Consider the following 14,022-nt stretch of genomic DNA (forward strand, 5'->3'; position numbering starts at 1 on the left):
CTTGGAGGTGTCATCCCCCGCTGTTCCATCGCCATCTCCATCTTTAGGAGTGTCCACCATATATATGTCATATGACGAGGTGGCCTTCCAGCGCCCTATAGGTGCTGGTTCATGTTCGTCTCCTACATCGTCGTCCATTCCGTCGATGTCTTCGGAGCCGAAGTCAAGCATGTCGGTTAGATCGTCGACAGTGGCTACAAAGTGGGTGGTGGGTGGGCTTTGAATTTCTTCATCGTCCGAATCCCATCCTCGCTGACCGCAGTTCGGCCAGGGCTCTCCTGATAAAGAGAGAGACTTGAGAGAATTCAGGATATCGCCAAAAGGCGAGTGCTGAAAGATGTCCGCGGCGGTGAACTCCATTATCGGCGCCCAATCGGATTCTATAGGCAGGGGCGCGGGGGGTTCGGAGTCCGGAGAGGAGTCCGGATCCTCGGAGTCATGAGTCACGCGGAGTGCGGGGCTGGCGTTCGGCTCGATCACCTTTGAGATCGCAGCCCCCGAGGTGACGTCCAACCGCTCATCCTCAATTGGCACAATAGGCTCCGAGTTAAGGGTCGGAACCGGTGCGTGTGCGGCCTCCAGGACACTGTTCGGAGGTAGAGCTAGATCATGCCCCTCGAGATAGTGCGGCGCGCTTGACTGTGGCTCGAACCCGTCGAAGATCAAGTCTCCGCGGATATCAGCCGTGTAGTTTAAGCTTCCAAACCTGACTTGATGGCCAGGGTCGTAGCTTTCGATCTGCTCTAGGTGACCAAGCAAATTGGCCCGCAGAGCGAAGCCGCCGAAGACGAAGATCTGTCCGGGGAGAAAAGTCTCACCCTGTCGATGATCAAAGGAGCCATCGGGCCTCGAAGGCGACGACACAAAGGAACTCTCAATGAAAGCACCAACGTCGGTGTCAAAACCGGCGGATCTCGGGTAGGGGGTCCCGAACTGTGCGTCAAGGCCGGATGGTAACAGGAGACAAGGGACACGATGTTTTTACCCAGGTTCGGGCCCTCTCGATGGAGGTAATACCCTACTCCTGCTTGATTAATATTGATGATATGGGTAGTACAAGAGTAGATCTACCACGAGATCAAGGAGGCTAAACCCTAGAAGCTAGCCTATGGTATGATTGTAGTTGTCCTATGGACTAGAACCCTTCGGTTTATATAGACACCGAATAGGGTTAGGGTTACACAGAGTCGGTTACAAGGGTAGGAGATCTTGGATATCCGCATCGCCAAGCTTGCCTTCCACGCCAAGGAAAGTCCTATCCGGACACGGGACGAAGTCTTCAATCTTGTATCTTCATAGTCCAGGAGTCCGGCGAAGGTATAGTCCGGCTACCCGAACACCCCCTAATCCAGGACTCCCTCAGTCTTCTTTGGTGTGCAGTTCATCTCTCTCTCCCTCTCTATCTCTCTCATGTTAAAACTAAACATGTTTTGTGTGTCATATCTTCCATGTATATATATTCATGTGCTGCTTAATACCGATGGGGATTTAATTCATCTCTGGCGAAATTTGAAGGAAGTCGGACACCGAACGCACGTTGCATCACGTTCAGCTAGTGTTTTAGGGTTTTTTCATCAGGAAATCATAGAAATTGCATAAAATGTCAGAACTCAATCGAATTTATCATAGATAGATGGCATGGTGATGCTACTGTGTGGAAAAATTTGGGTCCATTTTGTTGATGTGAAAAAAGTGCATCCAGACATGCCCTACGGGCCTACCCGAACCACCACCTTTGAACACGGTGCGCTTCCTGCCATGCATGAAACGACACCAAATTTTGCCAGTAAGTGGGCATGCTCATGGTAGGCCTCCATGCAAAATTTGAAGGAATTCAGACACCAAATGCACATTGCGTTAAGTTTTGCTAGTGTTTTAGGGTTTTTTCACTGGGAAAATAATAGAAAATGAATACAATGTCAGAACTCAATGAAATTTATCACGGATGCTTGGCATAGTGATACTATTGTGTGGAAAATTTTGGGTCCATTTTGTTCTTGTGGAAAAAAGTGCATCCATACTTACCCTACCAGCCTACCCGAACCACCACCTTTGAACATGCTATGGTTCTTTCCATGGATGAAATGACATCAAATTTTTCCAGCATGTGGGCATACTCATGGCAGGCCTGCATGCAAAATCTAAAGGAATCCGGACACCGAACGGACGGTGCGTCATGTTCGGCTAGTGTTTTAGGGTCTTTTCACCGGGAAAATCCTAGAAATACATAAAATGTAAGAACTCCATTAAATTATCATGGATGCTTGGCATGATGATGCTAGTGTGTGGAAAATTTCGACTCCATTGTATTGATGTGAGCATTTTTTGAAAAAGAGAAGGAACAGAAGAGAAACAACAAAAATGAAAAAGAAACAAAAAAAAGAGTAATAAACTGGTCGCTCATTGATTTATTTTCATTTAACTATTTTATAGATGTTCAGAAATTTTATAAGTGTTCAATTCTTTTATGTGAGCATGTTTCTATTTAAATGAACATTTTGGCTTGAACAAACAACAAACAAATTTTCTATTTAATCGTTGTTTAGATATTTAATAATATTGATGTGAGCATTTTTCTATTTAAACGAACTATTTTTTGGCATATCTGTACAATTTTTTAAAATGCAAATATGTGTACTTTCTGAATAAAATTTAGAAAAGCAAATATTTTTTAAATTTTGAACAAATTTTATAAGTGTGAGAATTTTTTATAAACAAAAAAAATGAAAAAAATAGAAAAAATGAAAAATAAATAATGATAAAATGACCTGTTCAACAATGGGCCTGCCCAGCCGCGAACTGAAGTGGAAGAACATGAAAAAAAAAGTAGGTAACCACAAGCGTTAGGTTGTCCTAGTTGGTTATTGTGGTTCTCCTTAGACCAAAATGTCTTGAGCTAGATTCACATCGCTCGTGCTATTTTTTGAACTTTAATAAAAAGTGGGTATGATGCCTTGTACGTGTCACATATGCAGATGGATGTACGGTTTGATGAAATGACCATACTATCCTTATACTGTTTGTGGAGGAGGGGTGTACCGAAGCAGGCATTGTAATCATATGTCTTTATTGGATAGGTTCGGACTTCAAGTCCTAAGTGCGCAAGGACAATGAAGCCAACTTTTTGTCACTAGGATAGGAAAAATTCTATTCCCAACCACCAAAGGAAGATCTTTACATGGGGTAGACAATCTCACAGAAGTTATTGACTGGCGTTGCTCAGACCAGGATTGCAACCAAAAAATTATTTTGTATGTACCAAATAACATCTGAGAGATTGTTGGCTAAAAATATGAAACCTTCATAAATTCATAGAGAAAAGATTGGCCAACAATCATTAATAGTGAAGCCCAAGAAAATGTAAAGTTCTATAAATTACAAAGATGAACTAGTAATTTTGAGAAGCCAACAGAGAGCAACCAGTAGGATTTGCTTTCGAGTGATGCATCATACAAGGCATGCATGGAACTAAACAAACCTTGATGGGCAAGGTGGACATGGAAAGCCATTGGGTGCACGCATGTTGGGGGAGCTAACTCGGATTGAGAGGCAACCAAGAACTAAGAATTAGATCAGCCATTCTGTCATGTTATTTTCATAACATATTATCACGAGGCGAACTTGCATTCCCCACCATGACTTGGGTTATTTGTCGACCAGCTGATGGGGCCATCTCATCAGCAAAACGAATATCTCACAAAGATGATGCAACATCATGTATAAGGTTACGTTTCTCCAGCAAAACACTGTTTCATCCCACCTGAGACGGAGGTGGTACAGGGCACGCAGGGCCAAGGCTCGGAAGCCTAGAATTTTGTTATTAGCCATGTATACGTATATGTTAGGCGTGGTCCTTTGTGTCAATTACAATATACATCCCAGCCTAGTCAATTTATCCCTTTGTGCAGGACTCTGAAGTACACTGATATGGTATAATCCTGAGTTAGACCATTAATCAATGCTCGTAGTGTAGGGGGTAAGCTGTGACTTTGGGGGTTCATCAAGAGAGCAAGGAGATGAGTGATTGAATGAAACAAAACGTAAAGGTTTCCCACTGATGCATCCTGTCATGGTGCAATTTCCGCAATATGCAACTACTTTTGATTGTATGTGTGAAATTGACTATTCTTTTGGAGTTGGATTTCCTCTATATGAGTGAAACTTTGGCATGAAGATATTAATAAGTAGAGTTAATATATTAAAATTAATTTGCTTCGAGGAACCGTGCAGAAATTACATTTGCGGACATTTTCGTTAAGTGAACATCAATCGCTAGGACTCTCTCAAACACCCAATACTTTCCATAATCCTAATCTAGCTAGTGAGCTTGTAGCAAGGACACCATTCGGCTTCACTGGAGAGGAAGAAGAAACACGGCACGAATGGAAGCAATTAAGGCCTAGTTTGGCAACAAGGTTTTTTCCAAAGCCAATGTAATTGAAAACCTCATTATTCCAATGTGTGGGCAATGAATACTTCAGTTTCTAAAAACCGCAGTTTTTCTCAGTTTTAGCAAAACTATAGAGATGTTTGGCAAGTGCAGTTTTTCTTGGTTTCTTGGTTTTGACCACTCATTGCATGCATAATTCTAGATATTGCTAGCTGAACCAAATTGAGCTACATCAAAGGAGTTATACAACGAGGTGATCAGCTTGTGCTAATTAACAGCCACCGTACCGCATGCCTATAGCCTTGTCATGCACGTGAACATCATCTAGATGCTAGGATATGTTGTTGAGTAATCTTGTATCTCTGGCCACACGGAATCGACCGGCTAGCTAGCTTAGCCTGCTGTGTATAACTTTGCTCCAAGTATCAATCGATCTACTCCAGTGTCTAAGCCTTGACAGGACCAAACGCCTAGTACTATCTGTAAGTGGATCATGGTGGTCTCCACACTTGAAGGTAGGGTGCTCTGCAGGCATTAGCAGAGATTATCTTCATGAGGTGTCCCATGCTCATATTGGAAGGAACAAAAAGAGAGAGAGAAAGCATGTCGAGGTCTAACATGACATGCTGTAATATGTTCATGAACCCAATTAACCTCACTTGGCCACCACTGCAATAACATGTTCTCTCTTTTTTAAGAAATATTTGTACTTTTTAGACAAAGTCACTTTGATAATGTGATGCTCCTTTTATAGCTGGTCGCTGCACCGAGTTTATTACAGTGTCAGGATCTTAGATGGAGCAAACAATCGAACGCTAGTAAGGGCATCTCTAACAGTTTGTATGTTAGCTTGTTGGTAAAATATGCCATGTCATCAACCAACACCTTAACATACAACAACTCCAATGGGTTGTATCTAGTTTGCCCAATAGGATGTGAGATAATAAATAAGGTGCTCTCTCATTCTACATTGGAGCTTGTGCAAAGGATGTTGGTTCATGTACATACAACCTTCTTCTCTTCCCTCATTTATTATATGACACAACATCAAAAATCCTATATGGCAAAGTTTACCAACAACTATCTTACAACCATTGGAGATGCCCTAACGCTTACTATTAAGAGAGTGGATTTTGGGGACCTGTGTATCTGTGCACCAGTCATTGATGCCCTCCATTTTGAAATGAAGGACCACGAGATATTGGCCACATGGTGGTTGGGCCACCATTGGATTGGCCATGCGATACTTTAACAATATTCCTGTACAAAGTTAACTTGATAAGATCAAATGACTATGCTTGTGGCGGATCTTGATGCCAGATCGAACGGTGATTAGGGGTCAAGATCCAGAACCATGGTTCTTTCAAACTTTAATGGGTTGTTATCACCCATCACATATGTGTACCATTCGATTCCATTGATTTAGATAACTACTACGATACTATACAAGCTCTCTCTATATAGCTAACTTTTAGCCAACCGCTAGCTAGTTTTCCATAGATATTTACATATCCTCGTTTTCCTACTTATACTCGATAAGCCATGGTGCATGTCAACTGCCACTAACACTTATGCAAGCATAAGCTTGTGAGGCTTCAGGAATTTCAACATTTTAGACACAAAAGGAATTGGTGAGTAAGCAATGCATTGTGCATGTTACCGATTCTCATTTGCAACATGTAAGCTCGCACATACTCCTTTGTTGCGAGAAAGATAGAGCTATACTAATGGCTCGACATTACGATCATGATTAGGAGTGATCAAATATTCGGGAATATGGTTACAATTACTAGCAAAAAGCTCAGAAATCTGCTGGTAAAGATGTATGGATATGCCAAATTGGTGGTGTGGCACTTGCATTATTTGCCAAATGCAAACCTCCGGACTTGCAAACATCGAGGCAATTAAGCCAAAATTATGACAAGCTTTTTCATTGAAGGTCCAAAATTATGTCATGTAACACGGAGGGTCATCTCTGGTACACGCTGCGTTGAGGCCAATGTATTGGAGAACAAGTGCTACAACCTCTAATGGATACGGGACTACTAAAAAAAACCTACAAAATGAAATTGTTATAGCAAAGTTAATTACATCAAATATTCGCTGAATGAACATGGAAGTTTCAATGAACGAATACAAAGTCGAAGCCAAATATTCAATACGATACTGGTTGCGAACAAGCACACCAAGCTGGTGTGGTAGCAAACATCAGCGCTTCCACCTATGCCAGTCACCAGTCAGTTACCTCCCATCTTGTTTACACACTTCCGTTACTGGATTCTATGTTAGTTAGGCTGGTCGTAATGCGAGTATCATAAGCTGTATCATGCATGTCAACTAAACTTTTTAGACGATGTGGCACATAACTAAATGAGGAAAGAGAGGTTGTGATATTATATCATGATACCGTATCATATTAAATGTTATACTATTTTGTGTCATGCATGGTAATTAATAAGACAACTTATGATACTAACTTATGATACTATGTATTACGGAGGTAGTATCATATACTAGTATCATGCATATGATACTAGTATATGATACTCTCCATTACAACCAGCCTTAGAATTAAGTTGTTTTTGATACACAGGTTACGACTAAGTGAACTAGTTGCACGCATGCCAGATCATACAAGCATGCACAAAGCGCTTCCAAACCACCGCTTTTACCAACCTTAGCAGTGCATACACGGAGTGCCTAACCTCGCTTAGCAAAAAATAAAAAAAGTAGACGTACATCTGAGACGTTCTGCTAAGTTTCTAACGTTAGAAAATATAACTATACCACATGATTTCTGCACAGAAAAATAAAACAGAGCAACTATCATTCGGCTGAGAATGAACTGATTCTCAGTCAACTTTTTGAATTGTTCATATGCTGTATTTGCTTAAAAAAATGTATACCCGCCCTACTTAAAAATGCTCAACTAGTGTAGGAAAATTCTAGTATTTATTTTCAGAGTTATAAAAAAGTAAATCTTGTATTGATTTCAATGTCATAACATTACATATATATAAGCGGTCAATGACGAATATAGCAAGTTGTGTAAAAAATTATTAATGTTTATTAGTGTAGTAATGTTAGACTAGTCACAATGGAAGTAACTTAACTAGTAACATCACACATTTCAATACAAGATTGCTTATGTGGCAGCTAATTAATGAGGAAAGAGGGGTTTGTGGTAACTTAATCTATAGCCTAATAAATGAACTCTTTCATGATACCACTCATATGTTACTACCCACTATGGAGGTAGTAACATAGACTAGTAACATTGGCAAGTTACTACTCTATGTTACTCCCCACTGTGAGCAGTCTTAGTGCCAGATTTCCTGACCTTGGTTGGCAAAAACATTCACATACATCTCCGTCCTGGTTTTTTAGCCCCCCTTAGTTTGGATTAACCTATGGCAATCAATTTTGAGTTGCAAGACACAAGTGATATGGCAAAAAAAAAATCTTGGTTTTTTATTCGATAGAAATTTCTAATGGTGCCATCTTTACTACATAGAACTCATATTTCATTAGTTATATGGTCACAATTTGACCAAAAATACGAGGGGGGCATTTTTGGTGCTATGGCCCTGTTTGGTTCATAAGTCCTAGGACTTTTTTTAGTCCCAACTTATAAGTTTCAAGTCCCTAAAAAGTCCCTACCTGTTTGGTTCCTGGGACTTATAAGTCTCTATAAGACCATATTACAACTATAAGTCCCTATAAGTCCCTCCTTGAGATTCTTATTTTATAAGTCTCAAATGCCCACTTTAAGTCCCTATAAGTCCCTCCTGTTTGGTTTAGACGGGACTTATAGGGACTTATTTAAGTCCCTAGACCAATAAGTCTCTGAAAACAAACACCCTCTATGTTTTCAGGGCCTACATTGTCGAGTACGAGGCACGCGTGCGACTCCTTAAAATAATCCCTAAAATTTTCTTTTCAGTTCTGAAGAGGCCGGAGTCTGAACTAGTCATGTTTGTTTTTCTTCACACGAAGTTACGAGTCAAACAGTAAAAAAACACTACTGGTCAACGATATGAAGTGACGACTCAAACAGTTAAAAAATATGGTACGAGTCAATGGTCAGAAAAAAGGTTCTTCTCACTTGAATGAATGGACTAAAAATTCAAATCAGACCGGCCGCGCGCGCGGCGTTATCATCTCAATCGGCCACCGTCCAAACCATGTCCCCCTGGAAGATCCAATGGCACACCTCCATCTCACCGGGCTTCCCGCCAAGCGCGGCGAACGCGCCGTGACCGGGGCTCCAGTCCGACGTGTCGAGGTGGCAGATCGCCACGCCACGGTTGATCTTCTGGCCGGTCTCGACGGCCAGGATCTCGGCCTCGTACACCCGCACGCTCGGCACCGAGTGGCAGTAGTACACCAGGTACGGGAACATGCTCTGGTGGCACGACACTGACCGCGTCGTGTGGCCGCCGGCGACGCCCACCACCCTGCCGACCCTGACGTCGCCGCCGCTGCCCGCCGCGGACTCCGTGCTGCGCACGGCCACGTTGTCCCCCAACATCTCCACGGCGAAGTCCAGCATGTCCTCGGCCGACGTCGCGCACCGCTTGGTTTCGCCTCGGCTGGGCAGGCGTGCGCACTCGTCCACCGTCGATGCCACCACCTGCCTCATCGCATTGCCCGGCGGCGCCCCGAACAGCGCCGACACGGCTCCCGCCTCGAACGGGATCTTGGCGGCGATGTCCCTCGGCAGGAACGCCCGTGGCGGCATCTTGTCGGTGATGTCCGGCATTGGCATCCGGTTCCCGGTGATGAGGTCTCGCTCGCGGAAGAACTTCCCCGGCTCCGGTGACCACTTGGGTGGCGGGCGGTGGTTCCCAGAGGAGGAGAGGGAGAGATTGGCTGCCACCTTGGACACCTCCATCCTGGACATGTTCTGGTACTCCTTGAACTCGACGCCCTCGTTGGAGTAGGCCTTGAAGGTGGTGTTGTCGCCGGTGTAGCGCGTGAAGCCGATGCGGTGGTTGGGGTTGGCGCCCTGGCCGTACCCCTTGAACCCCACGCTCCCCGGGTTCACGGACTTGCCGTAGCTCTGGAAGTTGGCGGTGGCGCTGTTGGCGTCGTTGGCGTAGGCGGTGAAGCTGTCGTCGCCGACGTTGGCGTTGTCCCTGTAGCCCTTGAAGTCGTCGGCGCCGCCGTTGCTGCCGGAGGAGTAGCTCCGGAAGGTGTTCTGCGGGGTGTTCCCGTTGAGTCCGTAGGAGTCGAAGGTGTCCGTGGCGCTGTTGGCCTTGTCGCCGTAGTTGATGAAGGCGGACATGATGGAGTTGGTGTGGTTGCCGTAGGAGTTGAAGGACTCGCCGACGCTGTTGGCGGTCCTGCCGTACCCGGTGAAGCTCTCGACGCCTGAGTTGGCGTCCTGCGTGTACGCCGAGAAGTCGCGGGAGCGGCCGTTCCCGGCGACGTCGTAGTTGGCGAAGGTCACGGCGACCGTGTTGGTCTCGCCGTCGTACTCGGCGAACTCGCCGGTGCCGCCGGTGGCGCCAGCAGTGTAGGAGTTGAAGCTGGCGGTGCCGACGTTGCCCAGCGCCTGGTACGTCGCGAAGGAGTCGTTCCGGCCAAGCGAGCCCTTGCCATACCGGTGGAACGAGTCGACGGGGTTGACCTGGCCTCGCGAGTAGACCGCGAACGCGTCGGCGCCGCCGCCGCCGCTGTTGCCGTAGCTGCTGAAGTTGCCGTTGGCGTAGTTCTTGAACGGCGCGCTGGAGTTGGTGGAAGGCGAACCGGACGCGTCCCCGGCATTGGACGGGCCCGAGCCCGACCAGATGGCGCCGGAGGTGGAGGGGCAGAGGATGGACGCGGCGGTGCAGAAGGCGGGGAGGCGCGAGCCGAGCTGGCCGGCGGCCGCCAGGTTGGAGAAGGCGACGGCGTCGGGCGCGGAGAGCGGGGACAGCTTGGCGAAGAAGAAGGCCGGGTGGAGGCGGCTGCCGTGCACCTTCCGGTTCCAGTACCGGATGAAGGCGGCCTTGGCCGTGAACGGGTTGACGGGCAGCGACGACGACGGCGTCAGCCGCGGCGCCGGAGTGGACGGCGAGAGCGGCGCCGCTTTGTAGGAGGAAGGCGAGCTCCGTGGCAGGCCGTATGGCGGTGGCAGGAAACGCAGCGGCGGAGCAGCGGACGGGGAGACGGCACCGGAGAGCAACGAGGAGCGTGGCAGCCCGCGTGGGGTAGGGAAACGTGGCCGCGGATCATAGAGCTCCGAAGGCCGTGGATCGTAGGCCGGAGAAGTGGAGGGAGAGCCGACGGTGGACCGCGGAAACCATAGTGGCGTCAAGGGACGTGCCGCCGGAGAAGGGCATGGTGAGACGTCAATGTACGTCGCCGAAGACCGTGGCAGGCGGGAGAGGAGGAGCAGTACGACGGTGACCAGGAAGAGGTGGGATCGGCGAGGGAGCGCCATTGTTGGCTTGGAAGTTGGGGATGCATGCAGCAGAGGGACGTACGGGATTTATTGGATCAGGAGGAGCTGGATTAGGATTATTGTTGGAGTTTGGACTGGATGAATAATGCATGCGCAGGGCGTTGGAAAAATTAGAAGCGATGTTGTTGTTCGCCGGTCGTGAGATTGACCGAACCTAATTTCTAACTGTCCGCTCGGGATCGACGGCGGCCTGCACAGCGAGACCTTGTTCTTTTGAATGGCGGGGGTTCCAATCCGTCTTGTTTGCAACACAACTAGCAGAGACATTATTGATTCGTGCCAATTTATCTCACGAAGTCCTTTGGTTTGGAGGAATTTTATAGGAATTATAGAAGATATGATTTTTATAAGATTTTTTCCTTTAGAGCCCTTTGGTTCATATGAATAGATTCCTATTCCTACATAGGATTGGTTCCTATCCTCCACATTTCATAGGAAGATAAAAATAAGCCTGGACTCAATGGAAAAATTCCTTTGGTGTCAACCAAATGACCTCTCGTTTTCTATTCCTACTCATAGAATTTGAGATACATGCCATCTCATTTCCTACAAAATTCTTATTCCTACAATAATCCTATCCTATGAACCAAAAGAGGCCCTCGCTGCGTCATAGTCCAGATACAAGGGAAGTTCCTAGAACTCCTCTAGAATTTTTTTAGCGGTACAACCATAGTATGAAATCAGCCATGATATTGCATGAATTTTGTCTGATTAGTTGAAACGGTGTTTAAAATTTATGCGGACAACATTGGATGGCCGGCACCCGCATCCGTGTCCGTAGACTAGCCCCTCCTATCCATGGATGTATGCGGACACAAATTAGCGGATCAGAGAACTAGGCAGTTGCCTAGTAGCAAGGTTCGCAGTGGCGCACCATACGCCCAGGGTCCAACTTCCGCCGGGAGTGGATTTCTGGCACCGCATCCGGGTGGGATCCTTCTATAAAAACTAGATGATACCCCGCCAGTTGTTGCAAGAATATTTTGCAATATATTCAGTTAGAATTGGTTACATGATGCATGAATATTTAGAGTAATAATATGAGGACTAAAGGTGAAAATAAATACGATTTGTGGTGTTTTGTTATATTGTATAATCTAAGTATTATAATGGGATATAAATTCTCAGGCATGTTTGCATGCTGGGGTTGCTTTTATTATGCATGATTGCATGTTGTGGCGGATCTTTCTTTATGCATGTTAAATGGTGAAGTGACATACTTGTATGATGAGAGAAATATGTTAGTGGGGGCTAGCTATTTAGATATAGAACATATGTCTCGAGTGCCCATAAATCTCATATTTTTATTACTAGTCATATACTATCTCTTTTCCTAAATATACGTTTTTTAAATGTTCCAATATAAAATACATACAGAGCAAAAAAGATTGAATACTCCTAAATATGTCTATATATATGTATCTAGTCCATATTGAAATCCTCTAAAAAAGGCGTATATGTAGAAACAGAGAAAGTAGATAGCTCGGGCTGGTTACACTCCGAAATCCTATCTAACGGCAGGGTGCATCCCTCCGAAACGAACAAGGTAGAGGCTGGTGCGACGAGAAGGAAGGATCGGACGTATGTCCCGCAAAAATTGGACGGGATACAAAAATTACGCGGGATAAACGCCGGATTCTTTTCAGAAACCAAACCGGACAACAATACGTATGTGGTTCTTATTCGTTCAAGGCCCAACAAAACCACGACCGGCCTGGAGTAGCGTACGTACGAGTACGTACTATATGAGGCGCCGGTGATCTGCCTTTTGCCGGCGAGACAAGTTTCCCAAGACCCGGAGTAGATTTGTCGACATGTCGTCCGCCGGCGATCCATCAATGTCCGCCTCCACCATCGTCGCGGACACGGCGAGCGGCTGCCACATACTAAAAATCGATGGTTACTCGCACACCAAGGGGACTCCCACCGGGGAGGCCATCAAATCCGGCAAGTTCACCGTGGGCGGCTATCGCTGGTTCATCAATTATTACCCCAACGGCATCAACTCCGACGCCGCGGATCACGTATCCTTTTACCTCGTACTCGACGACGAACAGGTCACCAAGCCTGTCAAGGTGCAGCTCCGTGTAAATTTCGCCAGCCGCGTTACTAGGAAACGGCCCATCACACGGGCCGATCCTGTGTGGAGTTTCACACCAGGAAACAATTGGGGGTATTCAAAGTTCGTCAAGAGGGAGGACCTGGAGAGATCAGAGCACCTCACCAACGACGCTTTCACAGTCAGGTGTGACGTGGTCGTCATCAACGAGATCCGCACCGAGGACGCACCCACCGTCCGCAACCCGTTTGTCACCGTGCCACAATCCAACCTGATCCAGCACCTTGGCGACTTACTCGGGAGCGAGAAGGGCGCCGACGTGGTGTTTGAGGTCGGCGGCGACACTTTCTCCGCGCATCGTTGCGTGCTCGCCGCCCGGTCACCGGTCTTCAGTGCAGAGCTCTTCGGTGCAATGAAGGAGGGCGGCAGCGGCGGCATCGTGCGTGTTGCCGACATGGAGGCGCGGGTGTTCAAGGCGCTGCTCTCTTTCGTGTACACCGACTCCTTGCCGGAGACAGAAGAGGAAGACAACCAAGGCGCCATGTTCCAGCATCTACTTGTCGCGGCTGACAGGTACGACCTCGGGCGGCTCAAGCTGATTTGCGAGGAAAAGCTGTGCGCGCATATTGATGTGTTCACGGCGGCGACCATTCTAGCGATCGCGGAGCAGCACCACTGCCATGGGCTGAAGAAAGCTTGCATTGAGTTCCTCAGCACCCCGGCACATATGGTGGCAGCCATGCTCACCAGCGGCGACTTCTGTCACCTAAGAAGGAGCTGCCCCGTTGTTTGGATGGAGCTGATTAGGATGTCCGTGGCGCCTGTCAAGACCTCCCTCGCCAGTCGTAATGGGACCAAGCGGGCTCGGGTTGATGCGCCAGGTGAATTGGTGATGCATGGTAGCTAGCTAGTTATGCCTACTAATTTCATCCTTGTCTAGATTTAATCATGAGGAAGTAAGGTCTGATGATTCACCACAGTTGAAATTGTGAGTTACGAAGTAGTAATTAGTAAGAATCACGGGGTGCTTGTTCCAGTAAAACTGCTACTTTGTTTTCTTCCCAAAAAACACATTGGTGCTACTAGATCTTTTCGTCGGTCGACACATCCTAGCCCAGGATCAGT

General features: G+C 46.6%; 2 protein-coding genes across 2 annotated transcripts; one reads left to right on the forward strand and one right to left on the reverse strand.

Moving 5' to 3' along the window:
• Positions 1-8,470: 8,470 nt before the first annotated feature.
• On the reverse strand, positions 8,471-10,825 carry LOC123131613 (BURP domain-containing protein 14-like). Its single transcript, XM_044551276.1, has one exon. It carries the CDS (start codon positions 10,815-10,817, stop codon positions 8,553-8,555), a length of 2,265 nt encoding a protein of 754 aa, XP_044407211.1. The 5' UTR covers positions 10,818-10,825; the 3' UTR covers positions 8,471-8,552.
• A 1,773-nt stretch (positions 10,826-12,598) lies between these two features.
• LOC123129269 (BTB/POZ and MATH domain-containing protein 1) lies at positions 12,599-13,804 on the forward strand. The gene has a single exon (XM_044549500.1). The coding sequence runs from the start codon at positions 12,653-12,655 to the stop codon at positions 13,802-13,804; it is 1,152 nt and encodes a 383-aa protein (XP_044405435.1). The 5' UTR covers positions 12,599-12,652.
• The last annotated feature ends 218 nt before the right edge of the window (positions 13,805-14,022 follow it).

The sequence above is a fragment of the Triticum aestivum genome, chromosome 6A, assembly GCF_018294505.1.
Source record: "Triticum aestivum cultivar Chinese Spring chromosome 6A, IWGSC CS RefSeq v2.1, whole genome shotgun sequence".
Taxonomy (NCBI): Eukaryota; Viridiplantae; Streptophyta; class Magnoliopsida; order Poales; family Poaceae; genus Triticum; species Triticum aestivum.